Source organism: Lithobates pipiens, unplaced genomic scaffold (assembly GCF_037356315.1).
Source record: "Lithobates pipiens isolate NorthernLeopardFrog02 unplaced genomic scaffold, aLitPip1_a1.2 Scaffold_23, whole genome shotgun sequence".
Classification (NCBI taxonomy): Eukaryota; Metazoa; Chordata; class Amphibia; order Anura; family Ranidae; genus Lithobates; species Lithobates pipiens.
Genome location: NW_027507785.1, coordinates 215323242 through 215337205, shown reverse-complemented (window position 1 = coordinate 215337205; position 13964 = coordinate 215323242). Strand labels below are relative to the sequence as shown.

The window sequence follows — 13964 nt, the reverse complement described above, 5'->3', positions numbered from 1 at the left end:
CACATGCAGTATTTTACTGCATTTTAGCTGATATTGAACGCTTAGTGAATTGACCCCTATTCCTCTTTCCATTTCTCACCATTAGTGCAGTGATACCATGCTCGGCAATCAAATTTTTTTTAAATCAAATTTAACAAATCTTAAATTTTCAATAAGCACTCATGAGTAATTAATAAAGTTTTACCCGAAACCACATGTTTATCCGCTTGCAGTGCTGTAATTTATGAGCATATAAAAAGACAACAAACTCTAGTAGTTCTCTAAATGTAAAAGAATGCAAAAATCATCTTTGCTAAAAAAAAAAAAATTAAAAAAAAAGGGGACTGCTTCCGGAAAATTTGTCACATCGTATGTTACGCAAGAGCATATTCCAATATTTTGTACAGTCTTGTCCATAAACTTTGTGTGGTATTTAGTACCGAGTAACAAGAGAAAGAAGATAATGGGGAAAAAAAAAGCAGTAGCCTAATATATAAGTAGGTAGAATAAATTTGGGGATAATGAAGGCACTACGGATTAACCATTTGAGCTCCGAAAAATTTTACACCCTTCATGACCAGGCCATTTTTTGCCATTTAGCACTGCGCAACTTTAACTGGTATTTGCATGGTCATGTAAACGCAGATGAAAGTTATGTAATTTTTTTCACACATAGAGCTTTCTTTTGGTGGTATTCGATCACCACAGGGTTTTTTCTTTTGTCTAAAACAAATAAAGACCTACACATTTTTAAGAATATTTTTTTTATATTTTTTACTTTCAGCTATAAAAAATATCCAAAATAAAAAAAGGTAAAAATCAAATTTCTTCTTGAATATATGTTAAACATGTTACATGTCTTTGGTAAAAATAGATAAATATATATTGGTTGGTTTGTGTGAAAGTTATAGCGTCTATAAAGTATGGTGTGCGTGTGTGTGTGTGTGTGTACAAATATAAAAAAAGGATTTTTTATAACAGCTTACCTGTAAAATCCTTTTCTTTTGAGGTACGTCAAGGGACACAGAGACTCAGTAATTACTGATGGGTTATAGGGTATCAGTAGGTGATTGGACACTGGCACACCCTAGAGAGGAAGTTCAATCCCCCATATAACCCCTTCCCCTACGGGAGGTACCTCAGTTTTGTAGCAAAGCAATATAAGTGTATAAGTGTATTAGAAGTGGGGAGGGACCTCTGTGTCCCATGATGTACCTCAAAAGAAAAGGATTTTACAGGTAAGCTGTTCTAAAAACCCCATTTTCTTTCTCGTACATCACAGGACACAGAGGCTCAGTAATTACTGATGGGATGTCCCAGAGAAATGCTATCTGAGGGGAGGGGAACCACACAACACAGGGTGTAATACAACCTGAGGACCCTGTACCACTGCCTGCAGCACAATACACGCAAAGGCGATATCCTCATGCCTTCTCACATCCACCCGATAAAATTTGGTGAATGTATGGACTGATGACTAGGTTGCGGCCTTGCAGATTTGAGCCATGGAGGCCTAGTGATGCACTGCCCACGAAGCACTAATAGCCCTAGTGGAGTGCGCTTTGATCTGAAAAGGCGGAATCTTTTGCTTCAAACCATAAGCTTGAACAATTACTCGTCGAATCCATTTAGCAATGGTAGATTTCAACACTGCCTGTCCTCTCTTAGGACACTCTGGCAATTCAAACAAAACATACGTATTGCGAACCTGAGCAATCACTTCCAGATAGGCTTTGACTGCTCTCACTACATCCAAAGAATGTAGTGACTTCTCTTCCACAGAGCAGGGATTTGGAAAAAAAGGAAGGCAGAACAATATCTTGGTTTAGATGAAACCCTGAGACCATCTTCGGTAGAAAACTAGGATGAGAGCGTAACACCACTCTATCCTTGTGCATTATCAGATACGGTTCTTTACAAGAGAGGGCCACTAATTCTGATACTCTTCTGGCAGAAGAAATGGCCACCAGAAAAATGTATTTCCTTGTCAACAGAATTAGGGGAATTGAATGTATCGGTTCAAAAGGCTGCTTCTGTAAAGCTGACAGAACCAAATTCAAATCCCAGGGGTTCAGAGGCGCCCTAACTGGAGGATTAAGGCGCGTTACCCCTTGTATAAAGCTTCAGACCAAAGAATTAGGAGCAAGTGGATGTTGAAACAGAACTGATAAGGCCAAGACTTGGCCCTTGATGGTACTCAAGGCCAGTTTAATCTCTAACCCATTTTGCAAAAATTCAAGGATTTTGCTTATGACATATTTTCTGGGGTGCCAACCCCTGGATTCACACCAGGAGACATATGCTTTACAGACTCTGTGATAAATCATTCTGGAAGTTGGCATTCTTGCATTAATCAAGGTAGATATCACAGGGCCCTGAAAGCCCACGATTCTTCAGAATGTGGGTTTCAATAGCCAAACCGTTTGTAAGGTAGGATGGAATACCGGTTCCTGGGATAGCAAGTCTGGACGGGACGGTAGGGTCCAAGGAGAGCCTACCACCATCTTCACTATTTCTGCATACCAAGCTCTTCTGGGCCACACTGGGGCCACCAGAAGCACCGACTTCTTCTCCTGCCTGATCCTGCAAAGAAGTCTTGGTGGTAGCAGAATAGGAGGGAATGCATAAATTAGAGAACCGATGCCATGGAGTTACCAACGCATCTATCCCACATACAAGAGGATCCCTCATTCTTGATACAAAGTTGTCAACCTTATAGTTGAACCTGGACGCTGGCCTAGAAGATGTCGGGATGAAGAGACCATTCCCCTGGGACTAACTGCTGGCGGCTCAAGTAATCCGCCTGCCACTTCTCTACCCCCAGAATGAAGACTGCCAATATGCATGGCACATGTCTTTCTGCCCAGATTAAGATCTGGATTACTTCTCCCTGAGCTGCAACTCTTGGTGCCCCCTTGGTGATTGATATAAGCCACTGCTGTGGCATTGTCGGACTGGATCCTGACAGGGCAACCCTGCAACCTAAGTGTCCAGGCTTTTAGGGCTAGATACGCCGCACGGATCTCTAGAATGTTGATAGGTAAGGCCCTCTTGGTCTTGGACCATCTTGCTTGGACAGTCGACTGTTACAGGACTGCCCCCCAACCCGAAAGACTGGCATTTGTTGTTACCACTGTCCAGGTAACTGGTAAAAAGGATTTTCCTTTCCGCAGATTTTCGGACATCAACCACCAGCTGAGGCTCCGACGCCTTGTAGGGGATAGATGCATCGGAAAATCTAACGCCTGAACCCTCTTGTTCCAAGTCAATAGGATACTGTTTTGCAGCAGCCTTGAACGAAACTGAGCGAAGAGAACTACTTCGAATGAAGCCATCTTCCCCAACAACCTCATACAAAGATGAATAGAAGGACCCTTCTTTGCCCTTACTACCTGAATCAGTTCTCTTATCGCACTGATCTTTGCTTGGGGTAGGAATACCCTCTGCTGGGCTGCATCTATGACCAGACCCAAATACTCTTGTCTTCTTATTGGTTTTAAAGAAGACTTCTCTAAGTTAAGGACCCAACCTAGGCATTCCAGGCAGTTGATTGTGGTGACCAAATTTTGGTCAAGGCGGGCTACCTGGCTACTTGTTATATACCTTGGGCCCTTAATCTGGCCAGAGGAGGAGCCAAGATCTTTGTAAACACCCGAGGTGCAGTAGCTAGCCCGAAAGGCAGAGCTACAAACTGAAAAGTTGTGTTTTTCTATTTCGAAACGCAGGAATTTTTGATGAGCAGGGAAAATAGGTACATGCAGGTACGCATCCTTGATGTCTATTGATGCCAGAAGCTCTCCTTCTTGCAGGATGGATACTAACAATCAGATCAATTCCATGCGAAAGGACCGTATCTTTAGAAATCGGTTTAGATCTTTGAGATCTAGAATGGGTCTGACATCTACGTTTGGCTTTGGTACGGTGAAAAGGTTTTAATAAAACCCCATTCCCTGCTCTTGCATGGGAACTACCATGATAACTTTTTGCGATAATAGTGGCTCCAACGCTAGAAGGAGAGACTTCTTTTTCTCTGGGTAAATTTGATCTGAGGAAACGAGAAGGGAATTCTTGGAATTCTAGTTTGTAACCTAGAATTATTGTGGAGACCAACCATTTGTCCCGAAATTCCTCCTGCCAGAGCCCTGAGAACTTTAGTAGTGTTCCCCCCACTCGAGTGAGCAGGAGCGACCCTTCATAAGGAGGTCTTATGCCGCGTACACATGATCAAACAATCGGGTGGAAAAGTCCGGCAAACTCAAGTCCACCAGACACTCCCCCCGTGTGTAGCCTCTGGCAGACTTTTTTGACCCGAAAGTACGGCGGGCTTAGAAAGTACTTCAATCTGGGGACAAGGTGCTTTGGGGTGGGGGGGCCACACGGCCCCCCTTCCCCAAGGCACCCCCCATGTTGAGGGCTGGTACAGCTCAGGAGGGGAGTGGCGCTCGCTTGTCCCCCCCTTTCCTGGCCGGCCGGGTAGCGTGCTCGGACAAGGGACTGATGTGGACCTGGGGGGAACCCCCACGCTGATTTTTTCGGCGTTGGGGGTTCCCATTTAAGTCCATACCAGGTGGCGGGGCCAGCGACGTCTCCTTCGTGGGCCCCGCCTACCTGGAGACCCGCTCGAAATGAGCGGACTTTTCTCCGCATGTGTGGGCGAGTCCGTTCATTTCAAAAGTAGGGCGGATAATACGGCGGACTTAGTCCGCCTTATTAGTGTGTTGAAAAAGTGCCGTGTGTGGGCAAGTAGCCCGTTCGGAAAGTCGGACGGACAGTCTGGCGGGATGTCCTCCAGACTAAGTCTGTCGTGTGTACGCGGCATTAGCGTTTTGTCTTGAAGACCTTCTCCCCCAGGAATTCTTTTGTCCCTGGGGTTGACTCAGGAGTTTTAACCTTAGAGCCTGATGGAGGAGGCCATCGTGACTGCCTGGAGGCTGATGACCCTGGCACTGGAGAAAGCGCCCGTTTAAAAGGAGGGAAGTTTACTCCTTTTCTTGACTGGTAAAAGGGTGCTTTACCACTAGAGATCCTTTGGATATAATTGTCCAAATCCTCTCCAGTTTTGCACCACGAAAGGGAAATCCTGCCAGGAGTTTCTTACATGGTGATTCGGCTGACCAATTTTTCAGCCATAAGATTCTAAGAATGTGTACCAACCCCAGCGTAAGGCAAGAGGTCTGAAGGATAGAATCTCTGATAGCATCAACAGCAAAACACAAAGCCGCTGGTAGGTTGGCTAACCCCCGAACTTGCTGTTCAGGTAAGCTTTAAGCACCTGTTTAACATGGTCTCTCAAATATTGACAGACTCCAATTGCTGCCACTGCAGGTTGAGCTACTGAACCTGCCAAGGAAAAAACATTTAATAGGAATTCCATTTTCTTATCAGTTGGATCCCTAAGCATCTGAGCGTTGTCAACAGGACAAGTCAGGCTTTTATTTATGGAGGAAATGGCGGCGTCAACTGCCAGTATACCCCACATCTGAGTAAATTTTTCCTCCATAGGATAAAGTGTAGAAAACATTTTAGGAGGAAGAATTTTTTATCTGGGTGATCCCACTCAGAATAGATAAGCTTTTCCAGTAAACCATGAACAGGAAAGGCATGTGCAGTTTGAGTAGGTTTTAGTGAACCTAGAGAAGAAGTGGGTTCTTTAACTGACTCAGGTATGGGTAACTTAAATGTGGAACGGACCAATCCAGCAAGAATTTGCACCAACATCTTCTCATCCCGAGAAGCTGAAGAGGGCCCTTCTCCACTACATTCCTCAGAAGTGGAATCATCAGTCTCCTCCCGATCCTTTGAGGGGGATGCCTCTCCTTTATCCCAGAGTTCCTCACTCTGAGGGTCCTGGGTGACAAAGAGGGGCCTAGTGCGTTTTCTTCCACTGAGTGAAGATGCGATTAAGGCCACTAATCTTTCCTCTAAACCGTTTATGGTTGAGGAAAAAACCTCCTGTGTAATGTATACAGGGGCTGAAGTGGCAGAAGCAGCTGCAGCCCCTGACCCCGACGGCTCACCCTGGCCAGCCTCCCTGAGTCTTGCAGGGGGGTGAAGGTGCTGCAGAGGGGGTCCCCAGAGCCTAAAGGGGACCCCTTTGAGCCCCTATTCTTCGGGGTACTAGTACCGCTTCTACCCATAGTGCAAAGCAACAAAAGGTAGAGGTACCACAAAAAAATGCACTGACTGAAGTAAATGCCATCTGGGAATGCCTGTGTCCTCCACACTCACATGCACCTGTCACCTCTGTGTCCCTCCATAGGCTGTGTACATCTGAAAAAGAGTGCACTTTAAAGCCTGTGTAGTCAAGTGCTCCGCCCCCCCCCCCCCCCCCCCCGACCACTTCTGCCATGGAGGGGAGGCTGGGGGAAAAGGAGAGGGAAGGACCAGTGGACGTGAAAGCCGCTGTAATGGCGGCGAACAGCGGTGGATGGCGGCAGGTGGTGCGGTATGTTACCGTTCTCGGTCCAGGCCTGTTTCAGTCCCCTAATCCATGGAGGAAGAATCCCAGAAGGAAAAAAACCCTTACCTTCATCCTTCCTGGAGCATGGCTGGAGGAGCATAGAGCGTGGACACCAAGCAGACAGATCAGGCATGAAAGGTATGTGCTCTTGGCAGGCCCCGGTGGTGACTATAGGCATAGCATACATTTACTTAAAAGGAGAAAACCTACTAGAATTAGAAAAATTCTTGAGGAGTCTCCCTTACGTTATCCAGCTGCAGGGTTTGAATAACAGGCCCCGGGTAACATCTAATTCGGTCTGGAAAATACACTTTGAATGGATCTGGTTGCATAGCTGGCCCCAGTAAGGATATTCCAGCGGAGCACAGCACATCTTAACTTGTGACCAACACCTAAGACACTGGTGAAAAAACTGAGGTACCTCCAGTAGGGGGAGGGGTTATATGGGGGATGGAACTTCCTGTCTAGGGTGTGCCAGTGTCATATCACCTAGTGATACCCTATAACCCATCAGTAATTACTGAATCTCTGTGTCCCGTGATGTAAGAGAAAATTGTTTATAATTGTTATATATATATATATATATATATATATATATATATATATATATATTATTTTATTTTGTACTTGTAATGCCAGTTATCAGTGACAGTGCGTTGGGCCATCTGACACTGATGGGTGGGAACGAATATCACCAGTGACACCAATACATTGAGCAGTGATAATACTATACTAATACACTGTCACTGTACTACAGACACTGGCTGGGAAAGGGTTAACATCTAAAAGTAATCAAGGGGTTAAGTGTGTGCCTAACAAGTGTTAATGTGTATTATGTGCTGCTTTTACTAAAAAACTATTTGTTCCTTCTCCCTACTTTGCAGAGAAGAAACAAAAAAATTATTCCCTCTGTACAGAGCCCCTGGCTGTGAGTGGAAACAGCCTTTCAGCCGGTCTCAGCCATGAATCCTTGGCAGGGACCTGCTAACAAAATGCTACTGTGTCCAATCACAACGGGAGTCAGTGGGGGTGGCAGCTAACCTGCAGTTGGCCACCTCCTGACCTGCTTCAAGTAGGTTTTTCATTTCTGTAGACTTGTATGCGAAATTCAAAACGGCCATTTCAAAACAAATCAATGCAAAATCTGATGTGAGCAAAAGCTCAATCAACACAAGCCCTTTGGTTGAATTGCATTCCTTTTGACTTGCTTAGGGCAGAAGCAGATTTCACAGAAAAGCAAGTGTACACAGACCCATATGGTATGATGTTTGATATCATATAGAGGTTAACATTTTACAAAGTCTAAAGCCTCATACACACGATAGGACTTTGTACAAACTTTCCCTTGGATTTTTGTACAAAGGGCGTCGGCCCTGAACTTGTATTGCATACACACAGCAGGACTTTTTCAGCCAACTTTCACCAAATCACGTTGTTTTTCTGCTCTTTACCGCCACCTTTGGTCAACTTCTGTATTGTTCTCTGATCTTTTGCATTGGTTCTGAGCATGCCTATGGTTTTCTGTACACACGATCAGACTTTGCTCCATCTGATTTTTGTTGCCAGAAAGTTTGTCCGTTTGCACAGCCAACAAAAGTCCGATGAAAACCCAAAAAGTTTGTCCGATGGAGCAAACACACGGTCGGATGTTGCTCCAAAACAGCTAATTTGCATGTTTGTTGTCAAAAGGTCCGATCGTGTGTATGGGCCTTAACTTTGTGAAAATCAATCTGTCCACAGAGAGGATCAAAAGTTGTCGGAGAGCCCCTGACATACATAATTCAATGCCAGGTCAAAACCATTTAGCAGAATCACCATTGCCTAAGTGACATCAACAGAGGGATAGAAAAGGGAGTTTGGTTAACAGCACTGCTTTTTACCAAAGAAAGTTTAATAAACAGGCAAGATGCAACTAGTTGAAAGGAACAAGGAATAAAGAAAATGAGCCAGAATGTGCAGTGAATATTAGAGAAAAAGTAAAAGTTTAAAACATACCGCTTCTTCCAGTTCCTGAAGGTTACAATCCATGCTAGATTCAACTATATCAACTTTCAAGTCACCAGCCAAGTTTATAACCTCAGCAGTGACAGTTTCTACATTTGGAGGTGGCTGAACAAGTAAATTGTTATTAGTATCCTGAATTATAGCTGGAGGCAAAGAGCTTAACGGGGTTTTAGTGATTTCAACACTGTTAAAGTGCACTGTTGAGTCTCCAGTTTCACAGTTTAAATTAGCTTTAGTGTCATTTTTAAGAGAATATTTGCTGGCATAAAATTCAGCCTCAGCTGCCTTAAACAACTTATCCAGAACTGTGAGACCACTGGACGATGTGGTGGCAGAAGATGCTGGTGTGAGGCCACTAGAAGGTACAGTTGCAAGTGGAAATAGTCTGGAGGCAGTTGACTGTGCATTTTTAGAAGGTGCTGGCCGGGGGCCAGTGGACAAGGCAGTTGCAGAAGGTGCTGGAGTGGGGCCAGTGGACAATGCAGTTGCAGAGAGTGCTGACGTAGGGCCAGTGGACGGTGAAGTTCCAGAAGGTGCTGATGTAGGGCCAATGAATGGTGCAGTAGCAGAAGGTGCTGGCATGCAGCCAGTGAATGGCAATGAAGCAGAAGATGCTAGTGGCAAAGAAACATTGATGGATGTTTTATTTCTGGAGTATGGTGCTTCATCTTTAAGAACCCTGCAAGGATACGCTGACTTGGCAGAGGTAACTTTATTATATGACCAATTTGTAACTGGTTTTGGAATGAAACCTGGAACATAGACATGAAAATGCATTGTTTAGACTCCTATGCACAAATGTAAAGAAACCGAATACAAGATTAGTAAAATTTCAAATAAGTGCATAAATGATAGGTAACACCTAAATAAAGATAAAGCAACAAATGTAACAAATTAAAAAGGCTGTGTTTATCTCACCAGTAAATGTGCCATGATTATACGGAGTCTTCAACATCAGCAAAGACCCAGCTCTAGTTTGTGTCACTTGTACCATATCAGACACAGATCTTAGGACTTCTAATAAAGAGTAGAATCCATAGCGAGTATACTGAAAACTGCGCCCAAAGCGATTATAGAAGGCAGTTTCTAGCTGGGAGACCAACAACGGAGAGATAGAGAGCAGATCTCGTAGGTCACTCTTTAGTGATGCTGGAAGAACCGGAGCTATTCTGCCACGTCTCACCAGGTCCCCATGGTAACGAGGTTTTGTGACACGTCGCCTACTTATAGATCTTCTACTGGTCTTCTGTCTGGATACCAGTTCTGCTACACCTTTTGTGTCTTCATTAACCACACCTTGAAACAAAAAACACAAAGATTTAAAGAGAAGCTCTGGTCAGTTACAAAAAAATTAAGTAAGCATCTATAAAAATACAGTAGCTGCTGACATTTAAAGTGGTTGTAAATTCAGAAGATTTTTTATCTTAATGCATTCTATGCATTAAGGTAAAAAGCCTTCTGTGTGCAGCATTCCCCCCCCCCCCCCCCCCAATACTTATCTGAGCCCTCCCTCTATATCCAGCAATGTTGTAGGATTATCCCAGGTGCCTGGGACTGCCCTCCTCATTGGCTTAAACAGTAGCACAGCGACATTGGCTCCCTCTGCTGTCAAAGTCAGTCACCCAATGAGAACAGAAAGAGGGCTGGGCCAGAGACGTGTCTGAAAGGGCACAGGGAGCAAGCTGCTTACCACTGTGGGGGTACTCGCCAGGAGGGAGGGGCCAGGAGAGCTGAAGAGGACAGGTAAAATTAACCACTTTCAGACCGGACCAATTTGCTGGTCAAAGACCAGACCACTTTTTGCGATTCGGCACTGCATCGCTTTAACTGACAATTGCGCGGTCGTGCGACGTGGCTCCCAAACAAAATTGACGTCCTTTTTTTCCCACAAATAGAGCTTTCTTTTGGTGGTATTTGATCACCCCTGCGGTTTTTATTTTTTGCGCTATAAACAAAAATAGAGCGACAATTTTGAAAAAAAGGCATTTTTTTTACTTTTTGTTATAATAAATATCCCCCAAAAATTTCTAAAAAAACATTTTTTTCCCTCAATTTAGGCCGATACGTATTCTTCTACATATTTTTGGTAAAAAAAAAATCGCAATAAGCGATTATTGATTGGTTTGCGCAAAAGTTATAGCATTTACAAAATAGGGATAGTTTTATAGCATTTTTATTAATTTTTTATTATTTTTTTTTTTACTAGAAATGGCGGCGATCTGCGATTTTTATTGTGACTGCGACATTGTCGGGGACCCATCGGACATTTTTGACACATTTTTGGGACCATTGTCATTTATACAGTAATCACTGCTATATAAATGCAGTGATTCCTGTGTAAATGACACTGGCAGTGAAAGGGTTAACCAGTGGGTGGCAGTGTAGGGGTTAAGTGTTCCTAGGGGTGTGTTACTAACTGTGGGGGGGTTGGGCTTTCATTTAGTGTACACTGATCTCTGCTCCAATCACATGGAGCAGAGATCAGCGTCACTAGTTGCTAGGCAGAATGGAAAAATGTTGTTTATACAGCATTTCCTCCATTCGGCCGCTCCGTGAGGCGATCGCGGGGATGCCCGCGGCGATCGAGTCCGCGGGTCCCGCGACCGGACTCACGGGGGTCCCGACCAGCGTGGGAGCACGCCGGCGGCGGCGCGCTCCCGATGGCAGGGCGGCATCGAATATTGGATGTACATGTACGCCAATATGCCTGCCCGTGCCATTCTGTCGACGTACATCGTCGTGCGCTGGTCGGGAAGTGGTTAAGACACACATATATATATATATATATATATATATATATATATATATATATATATAAAGACTTTACAATCACTTTATTATGCAGATTTATCAGCCCAGGGATCCAGCACTATGATCTGGGCAAGTTCTTTGCCAATCTTCAGGTCCCCAATGCCACCATCTTACTTATGGGAAGCCGTCTGGGACTTTCTGGTGTTTCACAGTTGGCTCCCCACTGTGCAAATTCAAGATACGAGGTGCTTTTTCAATGGCCTCACAATCTCCTTGGACATGCAATGTGTTCCAGGAGGTTGCAGGTGGGGAAGGAGGCTAAACTTGGGAGTGGGTACCTGTCAGAAATAGGTAGCCGTGACAAGGAAAATAAAAATTCAGAAGTATGAGGACTGTGGAAGAACTGAGATGGGCAGAACTTGCCTTTTTAGATGAAGTTCCACTTTAGTGCTCATGCACAAGGACATTTTAAAAAACGGGCTGCAAAGCTAGCTCTGACACCTGGAAAAATCAGCGTTAAAAGCGCGATTTTTACCGCATTTTGCATTGGCATTTTTGTGCGTTTTTTAGCGTTAGCATTAAGTAGCGTTTTTTAAAGAAACATCTCTTGGCTATAGCACTCCCAAATTACCCACAATGCCACAGAAAACAAAGAAAATATGTTACGCGTTTATGCGCGTTCTTGCGCGTTTTTACAGCTCTAGCTCCGTGCCACAGAACGCACTGGTCCTGGGTTTTTTTACAGCTTAAAAACGCCTAGGTGGGCATGAAGCCATAGACTAACATGGACAGCCGTTTTTAACCACTTGACCACTGCTGACACCGATCTCTTCCCCCTCCGCTGTACCGATCGGTACAGAGAGGGGGAGGGAGGAACCGGCGTCATAACATGACGCCGGTTTGTTTACAAGTGATCACTCCGTCATTTGACGGAGCAATCACATGGTAAACGGCCGTGATGAGCGGCCATTTACTGTGATCCGTCATGGATGCTCTCGAGTGCGCGCCCCAGGGGGCGCGCGAGAGCGGAATTCTGGGAGGACGTCATATGACGGCCTCCCAGAGTTAAACAACCGCCCTATAGCTGTCATTCGGCTATGGGCCGGTTGTTAAGAGGTTAAGCTGGAAAAAAAAAAAAAAACTTAAAAAACATCAACATCCCTTGTAATAGGAATATGGCATGACAGGTCCTCTTTACAGTGAGATATGGGGTAATAAGACCCCACATCTCACCTCTAGGCTGGAAAGCCTGAAATAAAAAAAAAAAAATAAATAAAGATTCTGGCTTTGATCGTATTGGCGATTCGGTAGAAGCACCGTAGGGTGGCGGGAGCGGGGGGATGTCTATGGCTGGGTATTGCAGGGTATCACCGACTATGGCTGGGTATTGCAGGGTATCTCAGAGTATGGCTGGGTATTGCAGGGTATCTCAGAGTATGGCTGGGTATTGCAGGGTATCTCCGAGTATGGCAATTTATGGCAGGGTATTGCAGAGTATTGGCTGGAATTTTACTGCAGAGTATTGGCGGGTAGTGCAGAGTATTGGCGGGTAGTGCAGAGTATTGGAGGGTAGTGCAGAGTATTGGAGGGTAGTGCAGAGTATTTGCTGGTAATGGCAGGGAATTGAGGGGTTAAATTTCGGTGAGCAGCGATGTGGGCACTGCAGATGCAGCCCACAGCGCTGCTGACACCGATCTCTTCCCCCTCCACTGTACCGATCGGTACAGAGAAGGGGAGGGAGGAACCGGCGTCATAACATGACGCCGGTTTGTTTACAAGTGATCACTCCGTCATTTGACGCAGCAATCGCAAGGTAAACGGCCGTGATGAGCGGCCATTTACCGTGATCCGTCACGGATGCTCTCGAGTGTGCACCCCAGGGGGCGAGCAAGAGCGGAATTCTGGGAGGACGTCACATGACGGCCTCCCAGAGTTAAACAACCGCCCTATAGCCGTCATTCGGCTATGAGCCGGTTGTTAAGTGGTTAAGCAGGAAAAAAAGAGGAAAAAAAAGCGGCTGTAAAAACATCCATGTGCATGAGGCCTTAAGTTATAGTATATTAAAGATTCTGCAGACTTGAAGGCTGGGTTCACACCTTTGGGAATTGGATGCGGGATCCACCATCTATATCCAATTCGCAATAGCAGGAGATTTTGACAGGCTTTCTATGGAGCCAGTTCACATATCTCTGCAGCGGGTCCGGTGCCTTTTCCACAAAAACGCTGTGTGTCTTTTGGTCCGTTTCAGGTCCGAATTCATCCCAAAATTCGGGCTGAAAATCGGACATTAAACAGCGAACCAGCATGCACCGGACCATACTGTGAACAGCATGTGGCTCATATGTGAACAGAGCCTAAAAACTCATTACTAATTAACTTGTTAGAGCTGGAGGACCCTCCACCAGTTAGGAATAAGAACCCACAATAAACCAAGTGACATCGATGTTTGGAATGCAGTTTAGTCATTATCTATGGGTCATATGCAGCTACCTTCAGGTGATTGGAAATTGGCAAAAAAAGAAGGCTGTAAGACATCCACCATCTCCCACTCCCATCAAGCCTCAATGCTATAGCAAGATATGGAGAGACTTGTGTACTGTACTCCAAGAAACAGATTTCACTAGTATATAAAAAAATAGGATTTTTTTACTCACTGTAAAATCCTTTTCTCTGTAATTCAGCGACCGACACAGCTCCTCTCTGTAACAAATGGGTTGTTAGCCTTATCACTAAGAGAATACTAGGCATAGTTGTAACAACACTAAGAACT

The 13964-nt window shown here is 44.8% G+C and overlaps 1 protein-coding gene across 1 annotated transcript in view; it reads right to left on the bottom strand.

Annotated features, from left to right (window-relative positions):
* TDRD5 (tudor domain containing 5) overlaps positions 1-13964 on the bottom strand; it is a 521267-nt gene that overhangs the window by 414508 nt on the left and 92795 nt on the right. The window contains exons 3-4 of the mRNA XM_077452843.1: positions 9362-9739; positions 8435-9195 (exon numbers count right to left, since the gene is read on the bottom strand). Of these exons, the coding sequence (XP_077308969.1) occupies positions 8435-9195; positions 9362-9739 (1139 nt within the window). The remainder of the gene's footprint in view (positions 1-8434; positions 9196-9361; positions 9740-13964) is intronic.